At 56.7% G+C, this 27,144-nt stretch overlaps 1 protein-coding gene across 3 annotated transcripts; it reads right to left on the bottom strand.

Annotated features, from left to right (window-relative positions):
- MGAT3 (beta-1,4-mannosyl-glycoprotein 4-beta-N-acetylglucosaminyltransferase) lies at window positions 1–25,947 on the bottom strand. Of its 3 annotated transcripts, none has more exons than XM_032492287.1 (2): window positions 25,745–25,947; window positions 1–1,634 (listed from the first exon to the last, which is right to left on the bottom strand). In XM_032492287.1, exon 2 carries the CDS (start codon window positions 1,631–1,633, stop codon window positions 32–34), a length of 1,602 nt encoding a protein of 533 aa, XP_032348178.1. In that variant the 5' UTR covers window position 1,634; window positions 25,745–25,947; the 3' UTR covers window positions 1–31. The 3 variants fall into 3 exon arrangements, with proteins under 3 accessions (XP_032348178.1, XP_032348177.1, XP_032348179.1); XM_032492286.1 differs by lacking the exon at window positions 25,745–25,947 and adding an exon at window positions 5,808–8,886; XM_032492288.1 differs by lacking the exon at window positions 25,745–25,947 and adding an exon at window positions 3,034–3,682.
- Window positions 25,948–27,144: the final 1,197 nt, after the last annotated feature.

Here is a 27,144-nt window from a genome sequence, read left to right as displayed (position 1 = left end):
CTCTGCTGCTGGCCCTGTAAGATCATGCACCTTAGCCTTCAACCACGTCCAATTTGCCCCTGGCCAGTGGCCTTCCCTCAGGACCCTTGCTCCTCCGCCCACCTGCCGCTGTGCTCTTGGGTTCCTGGTAGGGGTTGTCCAGCAGGTAGCGGAACTGGTCATAGTTCTTGAGCAGGTACTTAGGGGCGTACATGTGTTCGCTGGGGTTGGCCGGCGGGTACTCCTGCTGTGTGCCGTCGAACCAGCCCCCCGTGCGGATCAAGCTCCGGATGTAATTGAGGTCCCGCTTGTCCTCGTAGTCACCCCAACGGGGGAAGTCGCCGTTCTGGGCGGACACGAGCTTGAAGTAGATGCCCTCGGGCGTGAAGCACCAGGAGCAGTGCCAGCCGGCGAAGTGCAGGGGGCTGCCCAGAGACCACTGCACCAGGATGTGGCCCGTGCGGTTCTCGTACTGGCGGAAGTTGGGCATCGTGTAATACTGACGGCGGCGCAGGCGGATGCCGTCCAGCCCGTACACCGTCTGCAGCATGTCCACCGTGCAGCCCGACACCACCTCCAGGGTGCCCGGCTGCTTCCAGAAGAAGCCGTATAGCGACTTGCGCATGTGGAAGGCGAAGGGCTCCGTCCAGCCGTCGTAGAGCTTGAGGAAGAGCACGCCGTCGCGCGCGGGGATCTCGTCGGCGTCGTCGATGATGAAGACGTCGTCGGGCCGCAGGTTGCGCAGCCGCGACACGCCGTCCTGCGTCAGGAAGGTGCGCAGGTAGTCGTCAGCGATCCAGCCGTCCTGCCGCCCGCCCAGCGGGAAGTGGTCCAGGAAGACGTAGAGCACCTTGTGCCGGATGTACTCGAAGGTGCCGTTGGTCAGCATCTCGCGGAACTTGAGCGGCCGCGGCTCCCCGTAGGCGGTGAAGTTGGACTCGCACACCACGAAGGCGTCCACCACGTCGCCCAGCTCGTGGAAGCGCACGTCCAACAGGTCGAACTCGTGGTTGATGTTGATGGCGTTGATGACCCGCCGCGGCACCTCCCTGGGCACCAGGCGCTCCTTGGTGGGCAGGTTGGAGTACTGCACCACGGTGGGCACACCGCAGCTCGGCCCGTGCCAGCCCGGCAGGCACACGCACTCCACCCACTTGCGCCGCCCACCGCGGCCTCCCGACCGCTCCCGGGTGCTCAGCAGGTGCCGGGCCGGGCCCCGCGCCGACGAGCCTTCGCCCGCTTCTGCCTTCTCCTCTGGCCGCCCCGATGGGGGCTTCTCCAGCATCTTAGTACCTGGCTTGAAGCAGACGCCTCCCGCTTTGGTGCGGACGAAATACTCGGTGGTGTCCTCGGGTAGCACAAAGTTCATCCGGTGGAGTTCCTCGGCGGCCTTGCTTGGTGACAATGGCTGGAGCAGGGGCGAGTGGGAATAGAGTGGGGTTCGCAGCAGGTCGGGGCTACCTGGCTCCGGGCTGGACTGCGGTGTGACCGGGGCATTGTTCCAGAAGAAACTGGAAACCAGATTAGGGCTGAGTGAGGCCAGTTCTCGGGGAAAGGTGACATAGGACAGGGTCTTAAAGAAGTGCAGAAAGGAGATGAGGCACAGGCCGGCCATACAGAACATGAGAAAGAGCTTGTAGCGTCTCATCTTCATCCTGCAGGAGAGAGGGAGAGAGCAGACGGGTCACGGGTCTGCAGACCCGGGCAAGGGGAGCCTGACGCTCTTCTCCTAAGGAACGGGCTGGGGAGGCCTTTGCTGCCCCCATGCTTGGGAATGTCGTGGCCAGTGCCTGGGGCCCCTGCATGAAGTCACCTCTAGGTGACTCCTCCAGGAGCCAAGCCTGTGAGTCTAACTCACTGTACCAAGTACCCCCGGAAGGCCCAGCATCTAGGAAGCCCCTCCTGACTCAGGACCCCTCCTGCTCCCACAACACTTCCCCTCCCAGACCACCAGGTCACCACACATCCCCCTCTGCAACCTGCTCCTCCACCTGGCCCACCCAACCCTGACAGTACCAACTGCATTGTTAGGCTTTGCTCCAAGAACAAAATGCATCCTGGGAAAGCTCAACCCTGCAGTGAAGAATCTGCCCCAGGGGCCTTACAGGCCCCAAGAGAGGGAGGGAGCGGCTGCAGGCTGCTGATGACATGGGGTCCCTTCCCTGTACTGCCTGGGGTGCTTTCCTGTTCTATCTGTCCATCTATCTGTCTGTTTAGCTATCTTTTTTGTGGCTATATTAACAAATCTTTTACATACCTTTTTCACTGAAAAAAATTCACAGGTTTCAAGTGAACATTTTTAAGTCTAACATATTTATAGAACAAAATTAAGTAAGCATTCCCCTTCATTACCCCACGCCAGGCACTAGACTGATACCCAGGAGTAAGTAGTTCATTTGTTTGAGGTATAGCCATGGTTTTACATGCTATATTTTTGTTCTCAGTTTAATATTTTTCATGAATACTATCATATTGGACACTATGTCCAATCAAGTTGTTTTCCTCAATCAATGACAGATTAAAGAGATTTTCGTATCAGTAGAAATAAATATACCATTTCCTTTTAAATCTCACATAATATTCCATGGTCATTTGGAATGAATCACTATTTATGAGGGATCCATAAATATAACCATTCTCTATTCACTTACAGTTTAATTTATTAATTAGTTTATGGCTGTGGAATGGAGAGCCTTGTATATTGTTTATAATTTTAATAAACTTTCCATGTTAGAATATTTATAGTTTATCAGGAAAACTTGCAAAGATAGTACAAAGGGTTCCCTTACACGCCTCATCCAGTCTTCCCTAGTGTGAACACTTTACTGCCCATGGTACGAGGTCACTAGAAGGGAAAGGGCACATTACTATTAACTAAACTCCATACTATCAACTAAACTCTCTGTGCAGCAAAAGAGCACTTCTGACTCTAACGATACAGCCCAGGAAGGTGGGCAGGCAGGCCAGGAGGTTACACCCATTTGGCCAAGTCAGACCAGTGACTTGGTTGGGGTGACCTACTGAGTCACAGGAGGGGCTGGGACAGAAACTGACCTTCGGCATCCAGTGTTTTCATTTCCCCTTCTGGTAGATCCCTGTGAGCAGGACACTGTCCTTCTTTCCCTCAATATGTTCCTTTCTGTGGCTTCTTACATCTCTGCTTCTTTCTCTGGGTCATTTGGGTGCCTTCCTGCCATACTCTCCCCTTCATTTCCTAACTTAAGCGAGGCTCCTCACCATTCTGAACCTGTTTCTACATCTGTGAAATGGGTACAGAGTGCCTGGTATGCAGCCAGTGCCCAATAAACTTTCGTTTCTTTCAAAGCTTGGGGCTGGGGGAGTCCAAAATAATTTTCTCTAAGCTGCATGGTCATAAGCGTGGAATCATGAAATGTTTGATTTAGAACAAATTTTAAGGATCATCTCCTCCAACCCTTTCATGTTGTAGAGGAGGACCGCCGTTCCCGGCCTCACCTTGGGGAGGAGTCCTGAGTGAGCTAGTGAGGAACAGTGGAGCTGCCAATCCCGCCAGCCAGGGTGGTACTTGTGCCATCAGATCCCAGATGTCCCACCTCCTCCAGTTTAAATGTTGACCCCCTGGAGGGGATGGCACAGCTGACTGCAGGCAGGCTGGACAATCAAGAGTGGGGGCCTGATCCCTGCTAAATGTCAGCGGTCCCAGGGCAGTGATAAGGCTGGTCTCCACTGGTTTTTAGGAAGGCTGGAGGCAAGGCTGCTCCTTGGCAACACTTTGAAGTGGATCTTCCAGGCTCCTCTCCCCACATGGGGTTCCAGCCCTGCTCTGGCAAAGTGAGACCAGGCAGACCAGGCCAGCAAGGTGAGTGGAGGTGCAAAGGGCCAAGGCCCAGCAGGAGCCGGCAAACAGGAGCTCTTGCTGGGGCAAGGACCAGGCATAAGGCAACACTGCAAACTGAGGTCAGCACAGCAGAAGCCTCCAGAGTGAACTGCCCGAGGGCTTTCAGGACCCAGCAAGGCAGCTCTGATCCTTCTGGTGTATTATTTTTCCCCACTTGGAGCCTCTTTGTGGGGCACCCCATTCTCAGCCCTTGTTGGACTGAAGCTGGCTATGAGCTGTAAAGGGCATGCCCAGGGCAGCCACTCAGACTGAATCCCCCAGCAGCAATGAACAAAGGCCTCAGGAAGGTATGAGAAACTCAGGGAGGAAAGTGAATACCCTGCTTAGAGTAAAGGGCCCCTATGGCCCTGAAGAGGTCACAATGACCCAGCTGCTCCCTGTCTAGGCTGGCCTTCGGGATTTGGTTACACCTGGCCACCTGTACCCTTTGGAGGACAGACTCACCAGCGTCTGGATCCCCCTCTTAATCACTGGGGCCTTCAGGATGAGGCCAAATGGTGAGGCCCCAGCATAGCTTGCTGCCAAGGATCATGGAACTGAGTGTGTCTCCCTCATCACTTAGGCTGCTAGGAGGCTCAAATACTCATGGTGGTTGGCCCAGAGCAAGTCAGTGCCTCACAGCCATGTGTTCTGGGACACCTTCACTCACCGCTGCCTGTGGTTTTTCAACTCCTACTGTTCTTGGCCCGATCCCTTTTTATCTTACCTTCAAGTATTTTGATAAGTGCTTCAAATACATTTTTTTAGACTGAGTGGCACATAAAGAAGAAACTGAATAAATAAAATAAGCACCAGCACCCAGGGTCTCCTGTAAGTCTCACCCACACTAGGAGAATGAGGATTATGATCGCCCTATTTTTACAGATGTGGAAATCGAGATTCAGAAAGATGACGAGACTTTCCCCAAAGGACATTAAGAAGGTGGCCGAGCCAGGGCCTGAACATACATTCTGTGCCCAAGCCAGCCTCTCCCTCCTTACAGCTGAGACCACAGCCCTGCCTGGTACAGGTGGCCCGGCTGTGGGCTAAAGCCATGGAACGAAATTAGGCCCCAGCTCCAGCATTTTGACCTGTTATAAAGCATCATTGGGAACAATAAAGCTGATAGTCGCTGACACTTAACAGGCCAGCTACTGTCCTGGGCACATTACATGCACGTTCTCACTGAATGCTCCCAACACAAAGCAGGTACCACTGTCATCCCCATTTTATGGATGAGGAGGGTGTGGCCAGAGAGATGACACAACTTGCTCAGTGACACACAATTAGTTATTAAGGGTCAGACTCAATTCTGTGGGATCAATAGTCAAATTTCACCCAGTGGTAAAGCTGTCCTGGGCCCCTTCCATCTCCAAGTTCAATTCAAGTGGGGTGATAGGGGCCCCATAGAGAATCCACCGGGGACCAGTGAAGACAGCCAGTGGATGGAACAGCCATCAGTGCATTTGACCCACACAACCCCCCACAGGGTGTCTCCCAGTTTGTCTCCCCCATTCTCTCAGCCACTATTTACTGAGAGTTTGCTGGGTACCAGGCACCGCGCTGGCCCCAGGAGCCGTGAAACAAGGCCAATGAGAACCCCCGCCCTGTGGGGCAGGCATGGGGTTGGTGGGGCAACTAAAATTAAACGAGTCCAATCATATCATACTTAGAAAGAGTCGTCCTCTGGAGAAAAATAAAACAGGGTAAAGGATAGGAGGCGGCAGATTTGGGGACAATTGGGTGATCAGGGCAGGCCTCACTGAGAAGAGTGAGACCAGAAGACAAGGGTGCAGGGGCAGCAGATTCTGGGCAGAAGAACAGCCAGTACCCAGGAGAGCATCTGCCATGAGTGAGGAGGGCAGAGTGAGGGAGATGGATGGACCGGATCACACAGGGCCTGGAGCTGTGGCTGGAAGCACGGCTTTTGCAGGGGGATTCTGAGCAGAGCCTCCGGTTTGAACAGGCTCACCTGGGCTGTTCTGCAGAGAACAGACTGTCACTTAAAGAGCACAACAGGGAGAGCATCGAGGAGGCCACTGCCCTGCCTGGGCCAGAGGCGGGAGTGCAGGAAGCGGTGGGATTCTGCAAGATTTGTCAATGACTTGGATGTGAAATGTGAGCGAGGAGTCAAATTTAGTGTCTCTAGGACCTGAAAGGTGGACCAGCCTTTGACTGGGGTGGAGTCCACCCCTCAACAGCCTCCATGGAGATGGTAAATGGCAGAGCTGGGCTTCAAGGCAGCTCTGTGTCTGCAGGGTCCTCTAGGTGCTGCCCTGCCCACTTTAAATGTGACACCGGATTGGAGAGACCAAAACACAGCACCAGCCTGTCCCCATGCTCGCCATGCTGAGCCCGTCTCCCCAGAAGTCTGTCTCTCCCGCTGGACAGACAGCTGGAACAGCAGGTTATCAACAAGAGCACCTGCGTCATCCTGGGCCACCTCCACATGTTCACTGTCACTTGCATGTACACTGACTTTAGAACCTAACCAAACAGTTCAAATCCTGGCTCTGCCATTTCCTATCTGTGTGGCTTTGGGCAGGTTAATGATCTTCCTCCTTTTTCCCATCTATAAAATGAGGGTTCAATAATAATCCACGTCAAGTGCCTAGCACAGAGTAAGTGCCCAATAATCTTTAGCTCTTCTTGTTGTTACTGTCACTTCCCCACCTGGAAGAAAAGTAGTGAGAGCCTTCAGGTTGGAGTGCAGCTGGAGCAAAGGCTCAGAGGTGGGGCCCTGGCAGGTGCTGTCTTGTTTAAGAGCAGCAAGGGGTGGAGGGAGGGTCTTCAAGTGGAGCAAGTGGAACCGGGACAGAGCCTGAGCCTGACGCGGGCTGGGCTGGGAAATGGTACCCTACTTCCTGGTGCTTCAGGGAAGAACCATGAGGCTCGCTGGGAGGCTCCCTAGAATGACGCCCGCCCACCACTGCCCACTCCACACATACTCTGTGAGTTGCACCCAACCCCAGGGACCCGGGGTCTCCTGTGTGGAGGTTGGGGGTGGGATGAGCTGGGTGCTTCCTGGTAGTCAGATAATCATGGATGCAGGAGGCTGACTCTGAGCCAGGATGGTGGCAGGGCCAGCCCACCCTGGGCCTCCTGTTCCTGTGGCCATGCCCAGAAGGTTCCAGCTGGGCAGATTTTCTTCTTTCTCTCCCTCTTCCCACTTCTCCCTTCTTGTGACCTCTTTCCTTGGGCTCTGCTTGATAAGCTTATGAGATGAGAGATAAGGAAGCAAATGAGCCCAAACCCCACGACCCAGCCATGACCTTGGGGTCTGGGCTCAGGCTGAGTCCAGTGGGGTCTCCTGGCCAGAGAGAAGACAGATGCTCCCTGGAGGCTACGGGCTGTAATTCTGGGGCTGGCCAGATGGGCAGCAGCCTCCCAGGTGCAGGCACACCCTGACAGCTGTCACCAGGGTGACAGGAGGCTCCCGTGGAGCTCTCCGTGGTCCTGAGCTCACGTGCGCTGACCAGGGTCCTAGCTCAGGCCTGGGGTGTCCTTGGCCCTTGGTCCTGGCACCTGCCAGCCTCCTCTGTGATTCAACAGCTCCTGTCCTAAAGGCTACTTCTCCTATCTGCCACCCTCAGGCCCCCTTCCCCACCTGCCTCACAAGACCTGATCCCTCGTGTCCTCAGCTCTGCGACAGCCACAGAGCACTCCTCTGACTGGGAGAAGGGGCCAGCTGTGGTCTCTGTCCAACAGCGAACAGCTCCAACACCTACTAGGTGCTCGGAGCACCCTTGGATATCCATGGGAGAAACCTTAGAGGTTGCACAGCCCACCCTGTCTCCACTCCTGGCAGGAAATGGCCCATCTACAACCCCAACCCAAGAGTACCTTCATATGGACCCACACCATCTCTCCCTCTGCTTCAAAGGGCATCTTGACTTTGAACTGAAGTCTGCTTTCCACTCCATCCCGGTCCTGCCTCATGTTACTCCAGGACTCTGCCTGGCTTTGTGAGGAGGAGGGGGCGGGGGGCAAGGCACCTTTGCAGCAAATTCTGTTGTGCTCAGCAGCTCTAAACACACAGTGGAGGCCAGTGGTTATGATGTCAGATCTGAACACTGCCTCTGACCTTGGCAAGTTACTCCACAATGCCTCAGTTCCCCTTCTCCATAAAATGAAGGTATAACAGTTCCTATCTCATAAAGTTGCTGTGAGAATCAAATGAGTTGATCCATGCAAAAGACTAGTAATTGTGCCTAAGCATACAGCTGGCGCTCAGTGAGCACTGGCCTCCATTGCTACTGGAAGTCAGGAGGATTTGGTTTGAATCCTAGTGCTGTAACTTACTAGCTGTGGGATCTTAGGCAAGTTACTTAGCCTCTCTGAGCCTTGGTCTTCACAGATATAGAAGGAAGATAGACTCTCCCTGCAGTCCTGTGGGAGACCTGGATGAACCATGGTACCAAAGCATCTTGTATTGGAGCCTGGCATTTTGTAGATGCTCTAAAAATGCCTGTTTCCTTCCATTTGGGTTTCCTTGCCAGATGACCAAATGTGGATGACCTCTCTAAATGTGGTAGGCCTTGCTCCTGGCCAGCTTTGTTAAAGAACTGGGCCAACTGGGGGGCTGCTTACTACTGACTGGCACCCATCACCTTGTAGGGCATTCTCAGTGACTCATTTGGCTTGCAGAACCAAGGCCAGACCTGAGAAATCTGGAGCCCCATGGAAGTTTGAAGAACTCATCCAAACCTTCACCCCAGGCCAGTGCCCCTGCCAATTGCCCACCTGGCCTTTGCTTGTCCAGTTGTTAGTGACGCCCATTCCATTTGGGCTGCTAGAAATTCTTCTTCCTATTGGCCTAAATCAGCCTTCTGCTACTGCTTCCAGTTTCTTCCTTGGGGTTAATTAAGCAGAGCCGATCAGCATCTCAGGCATCACAAGAAAGCAACTACCTCCCCACCAATTCCGAGACTAAATAAGGGTCCTTCCAAAGTGAGGTTCTATAACCTCACATGGAGAGATGGGCAGAGGAGGTGGCTACCGAATATGATAGATTTCAGAGTTCTGGTAAGAACTCTGAAAACTCTGAAACAGCAAGAAACAGCTGACGCTGTGTTTATTCCTTCACCTCTCATTGTTTTATTCATTCCTTTGGTTCATATCCATCAGGCAGGCTCCACAAGGGACAAGCCTACAAGCAGGGGTCACTCTACAGCCAGCACATCATCCAGGCTGCTAGCGGACGTTTACTCAGGACCTGCCATGAGCCAGGAGCTGCCGATGCATGGGCTGGAGAGAAATTAGGGGCCAATTCATGGGGCCAATACTGGAGGAAGGTATGTGTGTCTCCATTTTGCAGATGAGGAAATAGAGGCTTCAAGAGGTTAAGCTACTCACTCAGCCATCCAGAGCTTGTGGGAATGAAGCAGATGGAAATCGAGATTTCCCAAGCATCCTGCACCTGCTGACAGGCAAACCTGGGGTCCAGTGGGGCTGCAGACTTGGGAGTCCTGCCCCAGGCTGAACACAAATGGCTTGGCCGAAGGAGGGTCTGGTGTACCATGACCCTCAGTTCCCAGGAATTCTAGGCCCAGGCTGTCCAACACACCAGCTACTAGCCACACGTGGCTACTGAGCACTTGTAATTGACAGGAAATTGTAACTAATTAATAATTCAAATTTTAGTTTTAATAGCCACGTGTGCTGGTGGTAACTGCATTGGACTGCACAGGTTTAGACTGAACATGGAGAACAGAGGCAAGGAGCTGGGTCTGCTGCACCAGCCCCGTGGGAGCAGTGGAGGAGGCAGCGGGAGGAGCTGAGGGGAGGATGTACATCAGGACAGCAGGGGTGCTGGAGTGAGGAGGCAGCCTGGCGTGTCCAGCCTGGCACACAGGGCCTTGGTGAGGGATGGTGGTGAGCTATTACCGAGGCACTTGCTAAATACTGGTTGATGGAGGGAGGAGGGACACAGCTCTGAGGGGCCGCCTGACATCCCGGGGCCAAGAGCTGGGCCTGAAGGTGGGACCCAGGGAAAGTCTGTGAAGGAGGAAGAGCAGAAACAGAGTCGTGAAGGACAAGCTGGTGCAGGTGGTCCGTGTGAGGCCAGGACATATACTGACCCAAGCCTGGGGCTGGGGCCTGGACTTTGTTCTGCACAGAGGCCACCTGAGACAGTTTTCAGACCCTGCAGCCAGATGGCAGGGGTTCTCCATTTCCCTGGGCCTCAGCTTCCTCATCAGTGAAATGGGGATGTGAGGGTGTCCACGTCACAGGACTGTGGGGAGGAGTTCACATATCTAAAGGGCGCGGAACAAGGAGGTCTGAGTCAAACATCTGGTGAGGGGCACGTGGTGAACGCTGTCACAGGAGGGAGACCAAGGCATCCGAGGTGGAAGCAGAGACTCTGGAGTGGTCTGGGGAGAGGGGCTCGATGCAGAGACATACAAACATCCCCCAGAAAGGGCTCTGTGGGCACAGGGAACAGGTGCTCCCAAATCAGGAACCCCTCAAGGTACCCCAACCCTGATCCCAACCCTAAACCCCTGCCTGAGTGTGACTGAGGGTCACCAGACTGAGGGTCCTGTCTCCTCCAACCCCTGCTTCTGCCCTGTCACAGCAAACTTCAGGTGCTATTGGCCATGTCCCCTGCCTTGCCCACTTCCATCCCACACTGTGAGTTCTCCAAGCCTGTGCTCCCTGCGTCCAACCTGGGGCCCAGCCGACAGATGTTCAGTGAATGTCTGGGGCACTCCAGACAGACAAGCTCTAGGGTGGAATTTCAGGCACAGGGATCTGGCTGTGTCTCCAGCAGAGCCACACAGTCGTGGACTTGACCCTGTGGGCACTGGGCCAGGGTGGAGGGAAGGCACCCAGGGGCTGTGAGCAGGTCTTGGGGAAACGTAAGGACTGCGGTTGGGCTGCTGGTGCCTCTGCCCTGTCCTGGGGTGGGTGGAGAGAGCAGTTCAGCCCTGGGTGTGGAGCTGAAGGAGCCGCAGGGAGCAAGATGGGGAGATGAGGTCCTCACAGAGCTCAGTCTAGTGGAGGGACAGAGGACAAATGAGAAAACCAACCAACAGAGGATGCCAGGTATCAGGGAGGACCTCCCGAGGCAAGGACATTTCAGCTGAGACCCAAGGTCGAGAAGGAGCCACCTCGCAGAGTGGAGACGGTATGCCAGGCATCAGGTGAAGGGCACAAAAGCCTGTGTGTCAGGAACAACCAGTGCCATGGCAGCAAAACAGGGCCCAGAGTCTGTTGAGGGGCATGGGGGGCCTCGAGGAGAGGGCGGCAAGGATACTCCCCAGACTTCAGGGGCTGCTTGGGCAGAAGCCTGAGACCCCCATCTGGGTTGGTGCCCTCTTGGGTTAGCAATCCCAAGGCAGGGAGACAAAACTTAAGGACTAAGAAACTTGATTTTCTGATTTGTAGAAAACTGATAGTTTTGGGATTTTCTCAGGTGATGGGGGGTTGATGAGAAGTTGTCTCATATCAACCTTGGAAATTTTGCCAGAGGCACCCGAATGGATGACCCAGGTTGGGTTGGTCTCACAAAGTGGGCTGAGCTGAGCTGAGCTTTGTTTGCACGGCTGGGCTGATTCATTCTGCTCAAGAACTTCCCAACGCTGGTCTCCGTTTGTTTCTGATGTTAACAGACTCTCACGGAACTCTGCCCTCTACATTCCCGGCCTGCAAATACCACCGGCCTCTAACCCTCCGCAGACCCGCCTGGCCCTTGCTACAGTTTGCGATTCCTCATCTCTCTGAGCCTGACTCAGTTTACTTCCTTATTGAGGTCAAGACAGCCACACCTTCTAGCTGGGCAGGGCTAGGCAGAGCGGGAGAGCCGTGGGCCTGGAACATTCCTCCCAGGAGGTGGCGCCTCCATCATGACAGTCCTCTTGGCAGCTGGCACTTAACTGAGTGCCTTTGGGTGCCAGGTGCTGTGGCGCTCACCTTACTCCATTATCCTAACGGCGACTGGGCGGTGAGGCGATGGGCACAGGGGCTGAGGACCAGCCTGAGATTCAACTGGCAGCACCAGGACTCACACCTGCCCACCACCTCTGTGGGTCCTCACTCAGGAGTTCAGGAACAAAGTCTAAGCTGCTGCCTTGAGCCTTGCCCAGGGCAAAGGCCCCCTCACTTCTGCTCTGGCCCCCAGCAGGAGCCCCTAGGCCTGCGTTTGTGGGTCACATGCCTCCCTGGCTCTGGCACATGCCCAGACCAGCCACCAGAGCACTGTGCCCAAGAGAGCTGCACCTTCCCAGATCCCCTCTGCCCATGCCACCCCCACCTGTAACCGTGTGAGCCCCGCTGCCCACCCCCCACAATCCTCTAGGCGCAAGGCTGGGCTGCAGTGACTTAAAACCGCATTTCACAAAACCCAAGGTTCCCAGAAAGGCCAAGGGAGCCCCAGAGCCTCTTCCACCCCCCACCCAACTCCAATGGAAACAGATCACCTGGACAAGGTCCCGTGTTGGGGTTTCCAGTAGCTTGAAGGGGGTCTTGTGCTCTAAAAAGCTGGAAAACCTCTGAGGCCAGGCCTGGACTTCAGGAGCTCTGAGGGCTAGAAGCCCCTTAGAGGACCTGGCTCCTGCAGACCCTGCCCATGTGCACGGCCCTCCTTCCGCATTATTTTTTTCCCAGCCCCGCTGGCCCAGAACTCAGAGACAGTGAGGGAGGGTCTCACAGCGATTGCGCCCATCACTCAGGGGTTTCCATTTACTGTTTGCCAGCAGTGTTTCTCCTCACGTTAGCCCCCATCGCTATCACAGATGAGGAAGGGGGTTCACAGTCTGGGTGACCAGCCTGGTTCACCCTCTAAGAGCAGCAAAGTGTCCAACCCAGACCCTGGGGCCTCTCGTTCCCCACCACCCGACCCTGCCTTGGCCTCTGCCTGCCTCTCCCTGGGTCCCCCCAGGCCCACCCTCCCCTCACCTGACCCGGTACCTGCCTCGGCGAGGCAGTGTCCCGGCATCACTGCTGCATTGTGCCTCCCGATCCCATGCCTGGCCTTCATGGCTTGGCGGCAGCTCTTTCCTCCCTGGAGGCTATCCCCCAACCCCCAGGCTGAGCTCAGGTGGCAGGGAGCTACATGGGGACCCAACCTTGGCCTGGCTTGGTGCCAGCTCTGCCCTTCACCCGAGCTGGTTTCCTGGCTCCACCTCTTCCCAACTGGGTGGCCTCACCTCTCTTGGCCTCAGTCTCCTCAACTACCAGATACAAACAGGTAACCAAGTGGCAGGGCGAGGCAGCCCCAGCCTGCAGAAGCCAATCCGCAGAGCTGAGGTGGGAGCATCGCGGTTTCCATCTTACAGGTGAGGAGCCCGTCTGTGCTCTGAGCTCAGTGAACTGCATCCCCAACTCCTCTCAGAGCCTTGTCCTACTCCCTCTCTGGGCGGAAGTTCACTGTGAACTGTGCCCTGGCTCCTGGGCACTGTCAAATGGGACATGGAGGTACACGCAAAAGAGCCCGGAAGTAAACTCTCCACTGGTAGGACCCAGTGCCTCAAACAAAGTGAGTCTGGGGGTGGGGCAAGGAGCTGGGAGACCTAGGTCTGATTCCAACAATGCCCATCAGAGAACCTGGGCCATTCACCTGCACATGGGCCCAGCGCTCCACCCTGTTGGGGTGCGAGTAGGCCAGGGAGAGGGGCTCTCTGGGAGTGGGAGCAAGGCTGGCCACAGGTGAGAAATCAGCAGGCTCAGAAGAGACCCCCTAACAGCTACTGTACTGCCTGGCTCCACGTTCAAGTCCACCACTGGCAAAGCACTCGTTCTTTGTGTTAGGAATGACCCTCTCCAGGGTCCTCCTGAGAGAATGAAGACATAAGTCAGACCCTGGTGCAGAAGACAGTTGGCTGGTGGAGCTGCGCTCATGCGTGCTGCTGAGGGGATGGATGCATCGGGGGCCTTTAACTGCCTCACTCCTGGGATTCCTTCTCCCCCCTCACGCCCCACCTGAGCCCTTGCCTCCCTGAGGGGCGGAGTACCATCAACCCCAGCCTACTTAGGAGCCCCCATCAGCCTGAAGAGAAACTTCCTGTTGGCCTGTCTGCCTGCCCCATGGCCCCACTGTGCCTCAGTGTCTCCATCTGTCAGACAGGATGAGCCCCACCCAGGAGGGTGGCTGAAGGCCAGAACGAGGAGAGTTGAGAGGACACCCTGCATGGGGGACATCCCAACGGCCCAGAGGCCCAGTCATCCCTGCAGGGGGAGGGCTGAGAGAGGCAGGGCAGTGTGCAGTGCTGGAAGGGAGAAGGAAGAAGAGAGCAGAGGCCAGGGTCCAGCCAGGGTGGGGCCAAGGTAGCAGGAGTGGAGCACAAGCCTGCAATAACTAATTGGGCAGATTATTAATCATTAATAGAGCTTCTGATCAGAGGATAGAGAACCCAGCTTCTTCCAGTTCATGAACAGGAACACGCTGCCAGTCCTTCAACGAATGTAGACTGAGCGCCACCTCACACAGGCCTGTTGTTCACATCCGTACAGAGCCCACTGAGGTCAGTGCGGAGAGAATCCCCCCAGGGGGCCCCGCACCTTGGGCTTGCGACTCCTGGCCCACCTCTCAGCCACTCGGCCTTCCAGACCCAAATGACCCACCCTGCCCCGTCTGGACAAGAGAGGGCAGCCAGAGCAGACAAGCCTAGTGGACGGGGTTCAGGGCCCGAGACCAGCTCTGCCCTGCCTCAGTTTCCACATCTGTGGAATGGAGATGAGAACGCCCACACCTCCAGGTTCACGGTGAGGGAAAACAAGGCCGGGTAGGCCAGGGCTGAGTGCTTTCTGCCTCTACAAGAGCGGAAACGCATTTCTGGGCCCCGGCGCTATGTGAGATGCCCCTCAGCCCCATCTCTCTAGAGACAGCCGGGGCAAGGCACTGCAGTGGGGCCTTAGATTGGGGCACTGCAATGGGGCCTGGAATCTGGCTTCAAGGGGAACTGGATTCAAATCTGGCTCCCGGCCCTTCTTGACCCCCTGTGTGATCCTGGGCAGGTCACTTAATATTCCTGGGCCTCAGAGTCCCCATCTGCAATGAGGGACCTTCCCAGGCCCTCATCCCATGAGGATTAAACATGGTAATATCCAAAGAGCCTTGACAGAGACCAGATCTCTGAGCTCCTGAGCGGAGGTTCATGCTCGCCCTCCACACGGCCTCACCACGTGGCTGGATGGCCTGGCTATGAGGCCTGTTGGCACCTCCCTCCAAAATGCCCCTAGGACCGAGCCCCACTCATCCTCTTCAGTGGCCTCCCTCCTGCCTTTTTTTTTCCTGTCTTGAAATTCCTAATTTTTGAACAAAGGGCCCACATTTTCATTTGGCACCGAGCCCCACAGATTCTGTCACTGCAAAGTCCCCATTAGGACACTACCCCAACCCCACTCAAACCCCTTAACATACTGAGAATAAAATCCAGGCTCCTCACAGTGCCCGGAGGCCCTGCCAGTCTGGTCCCTGAGGCTTTGCTGACCTCACCTCCCTCATCCTCTCGGCTCAGTCCCCACCTTTCTGCCCCTCCCACACCCCAGGCTCACCTGTCTCAGGGTCCTCGCACTGGCTGTTCCCTCTGCCTGAATGCCCTTCCCTCAGATCTCCATTTGCTGGCTGCCTGCTCAGAGGGGCCTTCCTGACCAGCCAGCTAAAGCGGCTGTTCCCTCCCCAGGTCATCGGCTTCACAACACTCCTCCCTGCGGAAGCTATCTGTCTCATTGTTTATGTGTTAGTGGTCTGTCTCCCCCACCCACACCCTGCTCATTTGGAATGTCAACAAGAGGAGAGCAGGGTCACCATGGGCTTCAGTCACCGGTCACTGCTGCTCCCCACCCCCTAGGACAAAGCCTGGCCTGGAGCAGGAGCTCCACAAACAGTTGATGATGGAACTCTTATGAGAAGTGATGATCAACTCCCAGTGGCAAGTATCTGGTTTGGGGGTGCCTGGGGCAGCAGGCCCGCCGGTGCATACCCACACCTAGCAGAGTGCTCTCCACAGCACCAGTGGCCCAGAGAAAGCCCCCTATCCCCCGAGCCCTGCTGAGATCAGCGCCACCCAGCCCAGGCATCCCGGGCAGTGCCAGCCCCTCCCGCCAGGCTTGCCCATCCTCCAGGGACAATGTACAAAGGGCCACTTCAGTGCTGAGCCTCAGCTCTATCTCCAGCCCAGAAAGCCTGAGTGTGGGGGAAGGGAGGGAAGGGCACACCCCACCCCTCCTCTGTCCTCACGGGGTTTCTCTAGCACAGGCAGGGCAGGCAACAGAACCAAGCTTCAACAGGATCAAGCCACAGCTGGAGAGACTTCGTTCCATGTGCTGCACCCTGGAGGCTGGGGGAGTAGGGGAGTGCCAATGCAGGGGGGTGCCCATGTCCAGGGTGGGGATGCCCACACGCAGGGTGGAGGCAAAGGTTGGTCCTTGTGTTCCTAGGCAGCAGGAGTGGAAGGTGTCCTAGGGGAATCTCCCCATGCGTACAGGATGGCAGGTGGTAGGTATTGGTACACTTGAGAAGCCCAAGTGCCAGTAGTGAGAAGGGAGAGAGAGGAGCAGAGCCAGTGGGATCTGGGCCAGGCCTCAGGGAGGGCAGGGCCTGGGCTTTAGAATCAGTTCCCATCCTGCCTGGGATCCTCCACTACAAAATAAGACACAAAGAACTCACTCAAACAGTTGTTCCAACAACCTGAGCTGATAAACTGTGACCTGAGCCTGGCACGCAGGGACACTTGGATAACTTTGGGCATTACGAACTTTCCTCCTTCTGGGCCCTGTCAGTGATGTAACCATCCACCTAGCCGCCCACCCTTAGGAGCACAGGACCCCCCCTAAGTCCTCACTCTCACTGATCCCACACACCTTTCACCAAGGCTTGTCTATTTCATGCCCCATACTTCTCAATTCCCACCCCTTTCCCTGTGTCACTATCCCGTGCTGGTTCTGCCACCACCAATGCTCACCTGGATGGCAGCAGTGGCCTTCCTAAGGAGCTCCCAGCCTGGTCCCCATGAGCCAAGCAAAAGCTACATCTGACGCTGCCCTTCCTAGCTGGGAACCGTTGGCCTCAGGATAAAGTCCAGATCTTCTAGGAGGCTTGAAGTTTCTGTGTAATCTTACACTCCCCATCCCCATGCCGGTCTCGGGAGGGTTTGGCTGAACTGGACTTCCTCCAGGCCTCCCTGACCCCAGGCTGTGGAAAGAGCCGAGCTGCCTCTTCAGGGCCCCCAGCTCCAGCATAGAGCCTGACACCGAGGTGTGTTGAATGAATAAAAGACCCTCTCCCCAAATCCACACACCTGCACTTTTCAGTCAATGCCGCTGGGCTCTCAGGCCTGGTCTGGAGCTTAGAAAAGTGGCTACAGGTCCTAGTCCTGCCTGCCACGCAACCTTGAGCTCAGCCCACCCCAATGAAGCATCTCATCTGTGTTGAATTCTAATGGGACAGCGGTGATGAAAGGAGACACAGGAAATGACTCTATCCTTCAAGCACTCTGAGCAACGTGACGGCTGATTTTGGGAGGAGGTCCGGGAAGGAAGAAGGTGGAAAATGAAGCAACGGCTTCGAGCAGGTTAGGACCCTCCCCACCACAGCTCACCGCTGGGTGCTCAGTGCCCAGCACCGTGCCTGACACACAACAGGTGCTCAACAAGCCACTGCTGAGTGAGCAAATGGGTGTGAACCCAGCTCTGCTACCCACAGCTCTGGGGCCCTCAGCAAAACTCCCACCCTCTCCAGGCCTGTCTGTTGAGGCATAAAAGGGAGGCTGGTGACACCGGCCTGCAGGGTCCTTGCAGGGACTCAGGGCTGCACCTGGCCCAGGGCCTGCAGCTTCTGCAAATCTTCTGGGAATCTGAGCACCACAATTAGCCTCCTGCTGGGAGTGGTCGTGATGGAGCAGGTGCACAGCTGGTTGGCTCTGCGGCTCTGGGCACCTGGTGAGCCTCCATGAGGCTGAACAATGAGGGTTTTCTCTTTTCCCCTCCTGATTACTCTCTGTCCACCCCTGCCTGCCAGGGGGCATAGCCCCCTTGGGTCAGGACCTAACTGTCCCCACCAAGGACTCTCAGTAAGCCCTCACCAAACAGCAGGGGACATCATGCAGGGCTGTAGGCGCTGGGCTCCTGCTCCTCTATTTCATGGGAGTCACCAATCTGTTCTTGCTCTGTTAATTACTTAGTCCTTCCCACCTGCTGGATCCGAGTGTTCTGAAATAGACCCGCCAGTGCTCAAACTTCTCACTGACTGTGGGGCAGGAGAGAGGGAACAGCAGCGACAGAAAAGTTGAGACGATCATTCCAGGAGTGAGGTGGCCAGGGTCCTGGCCTCTGCAATGCCACCCTGGGCACCAAGAGCAGCGCCTCCTTCCCAAGTGATATGCTCCACCTCATCTCATCTTCACGGATGAGGGAACCAGGACTTGGAGAGGGGACAGGACTTGCCCAAGGTCAGGTACCAGCAAGCTGTGGGAAGGGCCTGGCTCAGCAGAGACCATATGCATGCCCACTGCCGCTTACCAAGGCACAGGACCTCCCCATCCTCTCTGGACCTCAGTTTCCCCACTGACCCCTGGGGGCACGGACTTGATCTCCCAGCTCCAGCTGACATCAGTGTTTCATGTCCCAGAAGGCCGGCATTCTAGGTTTGCTGCTCCATTTCTCCCCTTCAAGTTCCATATTCCAGCTTCCCTGGTCTGAATCGAGGGGTCCTACTTTCTAAGTGCTGTTCTGGGGTCTGGTCCTGAGGTTCTCCTCTCACAGAAAGTTCTGTACCACGAGTTCTCCAGCCAACACTCTTCCTCCTCAGGGCTCCATATTCTCCTCCCAGCACCAGCAACGGGGCTTACAGTCCCTGACTCCGTGCTCCAGCCCCGTCAGCCTTCAGGGGCACTTTAGAGCAGTGAAACCAGCAAGGAGGGCCAGCCTGGGGTCCCAGGGCTATGGGAGTTTCGCAAAGCATACCCACAGCCATGCAGGAATGCCCTTCCCCACCCCTGTCCCAGTCTCCCCACAGTGCCATCTGACCACTGCCACCCCTGCTGGCCTCTGTCCCCGCCAGTCTGCACTGCAATGGCCCCACAAGATGGCTACTATCCAAGGGCAGAGAGCCTGGGACATTAATCTTCAGGGTCAGGGCCCAGCACCTCATTGGTGGGTGCTCAGTGAACACTTGCTGAATGAATTAGCTAGGCATGCCCAAGGTACTGGCAAAATTACACATGGGCACAGCCTAAGGGACACAGTCATACATGACAGAGGTGCTTATGCTGTGTGCACATGCATGTGACTCCCACAAAACATATGTGTAAAAACACAGACAAGATCACCCTGCAGTCAGTAGATCTGTGCCCTGGCACCTAGACCAGCCCCTGGCACACAGCTGGCATCCATTCAATAAGTGCTGAATGAATGAATGAATGAATGAATGAATGAATGCTCTGGACCAGGTACAGAGCCAGGGGCCGTGGGGGAGACAGGAATTGAGTCCCTACCCACAATCAGGGCTCAGCTGTGGTGAGGAATACTATTACCACAGGGTAGAACTTGACCACGCTGCAGGAGGACTGCTGGAAAGGCACTTCCAGGCAGCAGTCAGTGGGAAAGACAGTAAACAGACGCACACCCACTGGGCATCAGGGAGGGGCAGGTGTGAAGCTAACAGCCCTGGGGCCACCTCTGGCCAGAAGGGGCAGGAATGGCTTCCTGGCTGGATGGCAGCACCTGGGGTGGAGTGGGTTGGCTTTCCAGGCTGAGGGCCCAACACTGCAGTGTCCCCAAGGCTGAAACTTGGGGGTCAGGGGGAAGAGGGGTGAAGGCCAGACTGCCGCCATAGGAAAGAGGTCAGAGGTTTGGACTGAACTCTCGGGGTGCTGCATCCCAGTAGGCCCAGGCCTGGGCTCTCACTGACCCAATTTCCAGGAATGAGAGAAACACAAGCTGTCTGCTTCCACAGGCGCACCTGTTCTGGGGGATGCCCAGGGCTGGGCAACTCCCTTCCTGAGACCCCACAGCCAGCCCCTCTGGAGGCTGCCCACAAGCAGTGTTCGACAAGAATCAAACAAATGAGGATCTGGCTGTTCTTACGGAAACTTTTCTTACCTCTCTCCTTTAGAATACAACTTCATCTTTCTAGTTATTAAGGGTTTCTTGTACATTCTAGGAAATCTAGAAATCACAGCAAAAGAAACAGGACCATGTCACCCACCACCTCACCACCCGCTGAGCTAACAGTCTGGCCTAAGTTGTTACAGACTTTTTCTCCTGTGCACCTTTTTGCTGGGATGAACCATCAACGTGGATTTCCTGCCAGCTTTGGGACAATACGCATATTTTCTAAGGAGCTTTGTCTCCCACACCGGAGGACCAGAGGGCAGACCTGAGCCCTGGGGACCCTGCTCTCTGTGCCTCCTTCTCATCCACCCCTAGACCTGACCTGGACCCCATCGAGAAATACTCCAGCTTGGGACAGGAGTTGGGGAGGGGTGCAGCCCCATAGCCCTGGGATCCCCTCCTACAGACCACAAAAAGGACCCTCGTCCACACTCCGTGGCGCCCTGGGTCAGTGCCAAGCGCCCCAGGACTCAGTGTTCCCTCTGTGAAATGGGCGGGATCAGCTGGCCATGTGGCTCCCCAATCTGGCCCCCTCTCTGCGCTGAGGTGACAGTCCACTGGCAGAGCTGCACCTTACAGTTGCCTCCAGGAGCCACACCAGAAAGCCCCTTGGTCTTTCTCATAATTCCCTCCCTTTCCCACCCAGACACAAGGAACAGCAGAGCAGCCCCACTGCTGGCCCTGGTGACCTCCACCGGAGTCCCGCTGACAGAGTCCTCCCCATTCACTCCACTGGCATCCCCACCAGGCCCTCAACAGACCTGCCCTGCACAAGGTTCTTATCCCATGGGGATGGACAGATATAAATCTCTGCAAGGAGCATCAGTAGGGCAGGGGTGAGGCATGGCTTCCTGGAGGAGTCTTAAAGGATGAGTCAGGGGGAGAAGGGAAGGGTGTTCCAGACAAAGGGACAGCACCAGTAGAGGCCTGAGCTGGCACCTGGATTTCTAGTCTGGTTGGGGGGGGTAGGGGCATCGCCTCTGTGATACTGAAACGAAATCACGCAAGAAAGCACCAGTGTCTCGTTCCCATTTGTGCTATAAACACTATAAATATGACTTACGACCATTAACATTTACAGTCCTGGGTGACTGTTGGGAAGGCACTTTCTCAATCTTTCACCTAATCCAGCCAATGTCTGGAAGTAGCCTTGTGTCTGGAAGTAGCCCTCACTTTCCACTCTCAAAATTACCACTCAACAGATACTTAAGAAATATTTCTCCAGTGCCTTCCCTGTGTCAGGCCTGGTGCCAGCCCCTAGAGAGTGTCTGTGTGCCCAGCCCGGAAGCCACTCCCCCCCCCCCGACCATCATGGGCAGCTCTCCCTGGTCCCCCTTCCCGCCACCACGATTCACCCACACTGTGTGTCCAGCTCCCAGTAACCAGGGAAGGGCAGCCACAAGGGATTTGTCCAGAGTACTTAGCAAGCTCTGGGGGGTTCACCCTAGACAGGTGTCCCATCAAGCTTTGGGGTCCTTCAGGCTGGATATGATCCCAGCCCTGCCACTTCCTGGCCCTGGGCCCCAGACCACCTCAAACTGCCAAGTGGGATAATAAGAGCACCTACTTCGAGGGAAGTTAGGCAGTGTCTCTGGGATGACGCAAAATGCTTGGCCCAGTGCCCAGCACATAGTAAGTGCTCGATAAATAGCTGCAAATTACTATGACTTGGAGGTCAAGGCTGGGGAGAAGAGCCGGAAAGTCCTCCATCATGAGTCCCTGCAACCAGAATCTCCAGAGACTGCCTCTGGTCACCCTCCCTCGCTCAGACCCTGTCTGGCCTGTCCTTTCTGGGAAGTTCCTGGCCTGCCTAGGGAGGGCAGCCAAAGGGCGGACCCTCACGAGGCCCCAGTATGAGCACAGACTCCTCCTACCTTCTGTCCTGGCCTTCACCCTGCACCCTACCCCACTCCCAGGATTCCTGCTGCAGTGGGAACCAAAGTGTTTGGCCAAATAAGCTCTAAATTCATAAACAACAGAGTAATTAGGTGTGTGAATGATTCCTATTGTTCCAGTTTTATTTTTATAGAGAAGATGAAAGGAAGTGAGCCAACAGGGAAATTTCAGCAGCACAAGGAAAAGTATTTGGGGACCCCATTAACTTCCTGGTTTATGGACAAGGCCTTGGGTCCCCTTGCCAGCCCATTCTAGACCACAGAGGGTGGTCCACTACCCTTCTGCCCACCAGGCCTGCTTCCAGCCCTTGGGAAGTTCCCACCTGCTCTTGAAGCCTCACTTTTCCCTTCTGGGAAATGGAGACAAGCAGCGTCCTGATGACTGTCCTGCTGCAAGTGAGGCTGCCCTCTGGAGGGCCAGTCTCCTCCACCAGGGATGGAGAAGAGGGAAGAACAGGTGGAAGAGCCAGGCTGTTCTCTTGGGCTGAGAAACATTCATTTACTCAGTCACTCGTTCATTCTTTTGAGCTCCTGCAGGCCCATAGAGCTGACTGTCTCTCAGGAACATGTAATAACAAACACACTGTGGGCCCCCAGCAAGGAGACCAGGATGCACATGCTCAAACTGAGATATAAAGGGCGGGTTAGTGCTGACAAGACACTGGGCCTCAACTTCCCCACACACAGGTTACTGTAGAGACTCAATAAGTGTTAGCCACTAATATTTTTATGAGCAGACAGTATGCATGTGTGAAGGGCTCTCAGGCCGGGGGTCAGCAGGAGGAGGAGGGTCTGTGTGATTTGGGATGGAGGGCTGGCATCATGGAGGAGGCGGTACGTGAGGAGGCTTTTGATGAGTGACAGAGCTTCAGAGGACAGAGGGAGAGGTGGGTGGAACAGACATTCAGGTAGAGAGAACAGCATAAGCAAAGGAACAGAATCTGTTCGGTTAAAGCTTGGGGTCCAGCAGGGCCATTCTGTGCTAAGGCCAGACCAAGGTCAAGGGAGAAAGGGCAAGAGAGGGGTGAGGCAGGGCCAGAGGCGTGGAGGAAAGGAAGACATCGCCGTTCCCGCTGCCCTTCGTCCCTGCAGGTACTTATTCACGGGTGGTCTCCCGCCCTGCCCTCAGCCCGTCCAGCACCTCCCCCTACAAGCCCTCCTCAGCTACTGCATCAAGTGGCAGCTCCCCAAGTCCATCTGACCGACAGTCTCTGGGGCCTTTCCTCCTTGTTCTACCGTCATTTATTAAGCACCTGCTGAATGCTTGGGTGCTGCACTGGCTCCCATTTTGAGACTGTTAAGCTGTCGGTAACTGGAAATCAGCCCTGCTGGGACCACAGAAATTGGTCACCACTTGCCAACAGAACTGCCCCCTGCCAAGGCAATGGGTACAGAAAGGCAGGCCCTGCCCACAGGGACCACAGACAGAAGGAGAAGACAACAGGGAAGTGAACAACACATCTACTGGGGCAGTCAGTGTAGTCGCTGAGGAGGCAGAGGCCAATAGGGAGACATTCTGGAAGGGGGGCTGCGAATGCCACCAGAAACTGATCCAAGCTGTTCAAACAGCAATGGTGTGCATCATCCTCATTTTAGAGAGAAAGAAACTGAGACACAGAGAGACAGACACATAATCAAAAGTGACAGGACTGGGACTCAAACCTGGGCGACTGGATCTGGAATCCTTGCTGTTTAACTCCTGCACTTGACTGCCTCATGGTGCAATTATTGCGACACTCTCCCTGCTTGCAAGCAGCCAGCATGGGGCTAGGCACCTGCTGCCCAACTAGATTCTAATCTCTGGAGGGCAAGGTCTGTATCCTCTCCACCTGGCTGCCAGGCACCATGCTCCTCACAGGAGGGCATCATGTTTGTTGACCTGAATATCTGAAGAAACTTCTAGAAGGGAGCACTGGTCTCCATGTAGTGGGCTAGATTAGAGCTGGCTGAGGGGTAGGGGTGTACCATGCAGTATGAGGAGCAAAGAGGCTTTGGCCTTGGGGAACACAGCAGAGTCCCATGATTGCCATCGCTGGGGGCTGAGAGTGGTGGGTGCCCACGGGGATGACAGGAGGCTGTCTGTGCAGATTACCCTGCCCCCAGCCACTCCTCACTGCTACACTCATCTTCTCCTAGAAAGAGGACGTGGACATGCAGTTTCCCCAGGCCTCAGCTGCCTTCTGGTCACATCCAGCCCTCACGTGATCCTCACCACCACCCATGAAGTGGACAAGGCCTGCAGCTGGTATCAATGTCCCCATTTAACAGGTAAAAATACCGATGCAGCAGCAAACCCCTTCCTGAGTACTTCTCAGTGGCCGGGCACTTGTGCAGCATCTCCTGCAGTCCTCACCACAATTCTGTTGCAGATTCTCCCCATTTGACAGACGTCGAAACTGAGGTCCAGAAAGCTGACTAGCCCGAGGTGGTCCAGCTAGCACAGTAAAAGGGGTCACAAATGTGGGTCAAGCAGCCCTGACCACATCCAGGGCACTGGGCAGACCCTCAGAAGGGGCAGCTGAGCCAGACGGCGCCACTCCCAGCCCCATCAGCTCCTCACAGTGCTGTCCCTGTGCCAGCTCCCTGGGGCAGCCCACCACCTCGCCTCCAACTGGCCCTCCTTCCCTTCAGCCTTGGCTCCCGTCTCTTCTGGCTTCTCATTTTGGTCCCCAGCAGTGTCTCACCTCCATCTCTCAGCACATACTGAGCACTCACAGCTCTAAGCCTTTGCTGGTGCCATTCCTCTGCCCAGAACGTCCTTCCCACTTTCTCTACCAAGCAAACTCTCCCAGCTTCCTTTTATGTCTTCCAGCAAGTTCTCTCTCCACCTTGGGCTGGCAGCCCCCTTTTCAAACTTTCCTAGGACCCTGTGCCTGTCTCCTCCGCTCCATAACCCCATAAAATTGCCAGCTCCCCCAGGTGGGGGTGGGGAAGCCCTTGTCTTGCTCTTCCTTCCATCTCCAGACTTGGCCCATTGCCTGGATTTTTAGTAACTGCCCGGGAGGTGACACAGTGGTACTCATACCTCCTCCATCAAGGCAGATCTAGACTGGTGTCCCAGGATGAGGAGTGCTATGGGGATGGGGAGAGTACCAGTCCTGGGGGACCACGGAGAGATCTCACGGGAGTAGTGTACCTGCCCACTCCCCTTCTAGGGCGTCTTCCAGAGCTAGGAGAGTCACCTGATCTCAGGTCACCAGGACTGGCTGAGACCCGTCTCTGTTTCTCTGGCACCCCGGCTCAGGCACCCTCCCTCAACACACACCCAGGTGCATTCCCCTCACCATCCCCAGTTCCAGAACTCACTATTTGCAGATATTTATAGCTCCCTCCCCGAGCCAGGTTCCCTCCCCCGCCCCCTCCCCGCCCTGGGCAGTGCAGTGGAAAGAGCGGGAGCCCCCCCTCAACAGGACTGGGGTTCTTTCTCCACTCCTCTCTGCCTGGTCTCGGCCCCCGCACCCGTCCAGCACCCCGACAGCGCCTGGGCCTCCGCCGCTGCAGGCCGGGGTCGCGGGTGGGAGAAGGCGGGAGCTGAGGCCTCCCACCCCCAGCCCCGCGCCGCGCGGGAGGTTTGTCGCGGGGTGCAGCGCACAAAGCGTCTGGCTCTAGCCCCGCGCCTTGGGGACGCCCCCCGCCCAGGCAGGGGATGGTGGGTAGAGAGGATGAGGCTTTGCCCTCCCGGGCCATGGAAAGCTCTGCCGAGCAGCCGGGTTGGGGGAGGGGGCGCCAGAGCTGTGTAGCCTCTCTTGCATCCGCCCCTCATCCCGGCCCCCAACCCCAACCCCTCAGCCGAGTGCTCCAGCCCCCACCCCCAAAGGTCACGCTTAGGGAGGGGGGCTCTAAGAGCCGTGACTCGGGGCGCAGCGAGCGCGGAGGAGGCGCGGAGATGGAGGCGAAGGGCCGAGAGTGCGGGGATGGAGAGGCTGCGGCGCGGGCCCCCAGGACGCCAGGGTCAACTCACCCATCGCCCGCCGGGTCTTAGCAGCGGCGGCAGCAGCGGCGGCGGCGACTCCGCGGCCCCCGGGGCCCCCGGCGGGGAGATGCTGGCGTCCGCCGCAGCCTCTCGCCCCATCCCGGGGTCCGGCGGCGGCGGCTGCGGCGGGCGCCCGGCATCGCAGGCGGCGCGGCCCCGGCCCGGCCCCGATCCCCGCCCCCCGCCCCCCGCCCCCACCTCCACCCCGTCCCGCGGGCGCGGCGCTGCCGCCTGCCTGCACCCCGGGGCCGCGGCTGGGGCCGGGCGAGCGGACGGGCGCCGGAGAGGGCCCCACGAGAGGCGCACGGCGGGTGCGGAGGCGAGGCCCGAGCGCGGAGCGCAGAGGTGCCCGCTCCTGCCGGGCTCGGGCGGCTCCGGCCCCTGCCCCGCCCCCACCGGCGCCCCCTACCCTCCGCCGCCAGCGAGGCTCCGCTCTCTGCGCCGGGCCGGGGCGCCTTGGACCGCAGTCTCGGGCAGCCGCCGCTCTGTGCCTCCCGCGTGTGCGACCAAATGTATGTGTGCGTGTGTGTGTGTGTGTGTGTGTGTGTGTGTGTGTGTGTTCGCGCGCGCGTGCGCGCGCCCCTGCCTGTGACCGTGCGTCCTGTGCGGTTGTGTGTGTGCGACGGGAGGCGGGGCGGGTCAGAGAGTGTGTGTGTCTGGCATGTGCATGGGTCTGCGTGTCCGGTTGTATGTGTGCGTGTTATGTGTATGTCTGTGTTTTGCAGTGTTCAAGGGTCTCTGTGACCTGCAGCGTGCACCCAGGTCTGTTCCTGTTTGGCATGGGAGTGGATCCGGGAAGCCGTGCCTGGACCGTGTTGTGCGCACATTATCTGTGACCGGGTGCACAGAGGCCTCTAGGTCCTGTATTGTGTACATTCCTGGGGCTGGGAGGCTGTGATGATGTGCACACTCATCTGTGACCGTGTGCAGAGACCTGGTCTTGTATTGTGGTGCGCGCATAGAGCTGGGCTTGTTACGGCGTCTACACGGGTCTGTATGTCTGTACGGATGGCCAATGTACACCAGCCTGTGGTCTTTGGGCCTTGGCCTACCTGCATACTTCTGACCACCTCCATCCATGCATATGACCAAAGCAACTGAGTGCTCCCTCTCTCCCAGGCCTGGCCCCCTGACTCCAGGCGGAAACCTCCCTTCCCTCCCCCTCCTCCTTCGTGGGCCCTCGAAGCCCACGGACCCTGCCCACCTCTTGAGCCTCCTCTCCTGCCACTCGGCCAGCAGCGGTTCTCCAAGCGCCCACCATTTCACACCCTGGTTCCTCATGCTCTTGCTGTGGGCTCCAAGGCGGGCTCCGAGGCGGGCTCCGCGCGCTTCCCGCCCTTACGGGGGCTCCTTCCGCTCTGGGGGTCCAGTCAAGCGATCATTTCCGC

This window comes from Camelus ferus, chromosome 12 (assembly GCF_009834535.1).
Source record: "Camelus ferus isolate YT-003-E chromosome 12, BCGSAC_Cfer_1.0, whole genome shotgun sequence".
Classification (NCBI taxonomy): domain Eukaryota; kingdom Metazoa; phylum Chordata; class Mammalia; order Artiodactyla; family Camelidae; genus Camelus; species Camelus ferus.
Note: the sequence above shows the minus strand (reverse complement) of the source record. Positions and strands in the feature narration are given on the sequence as shown.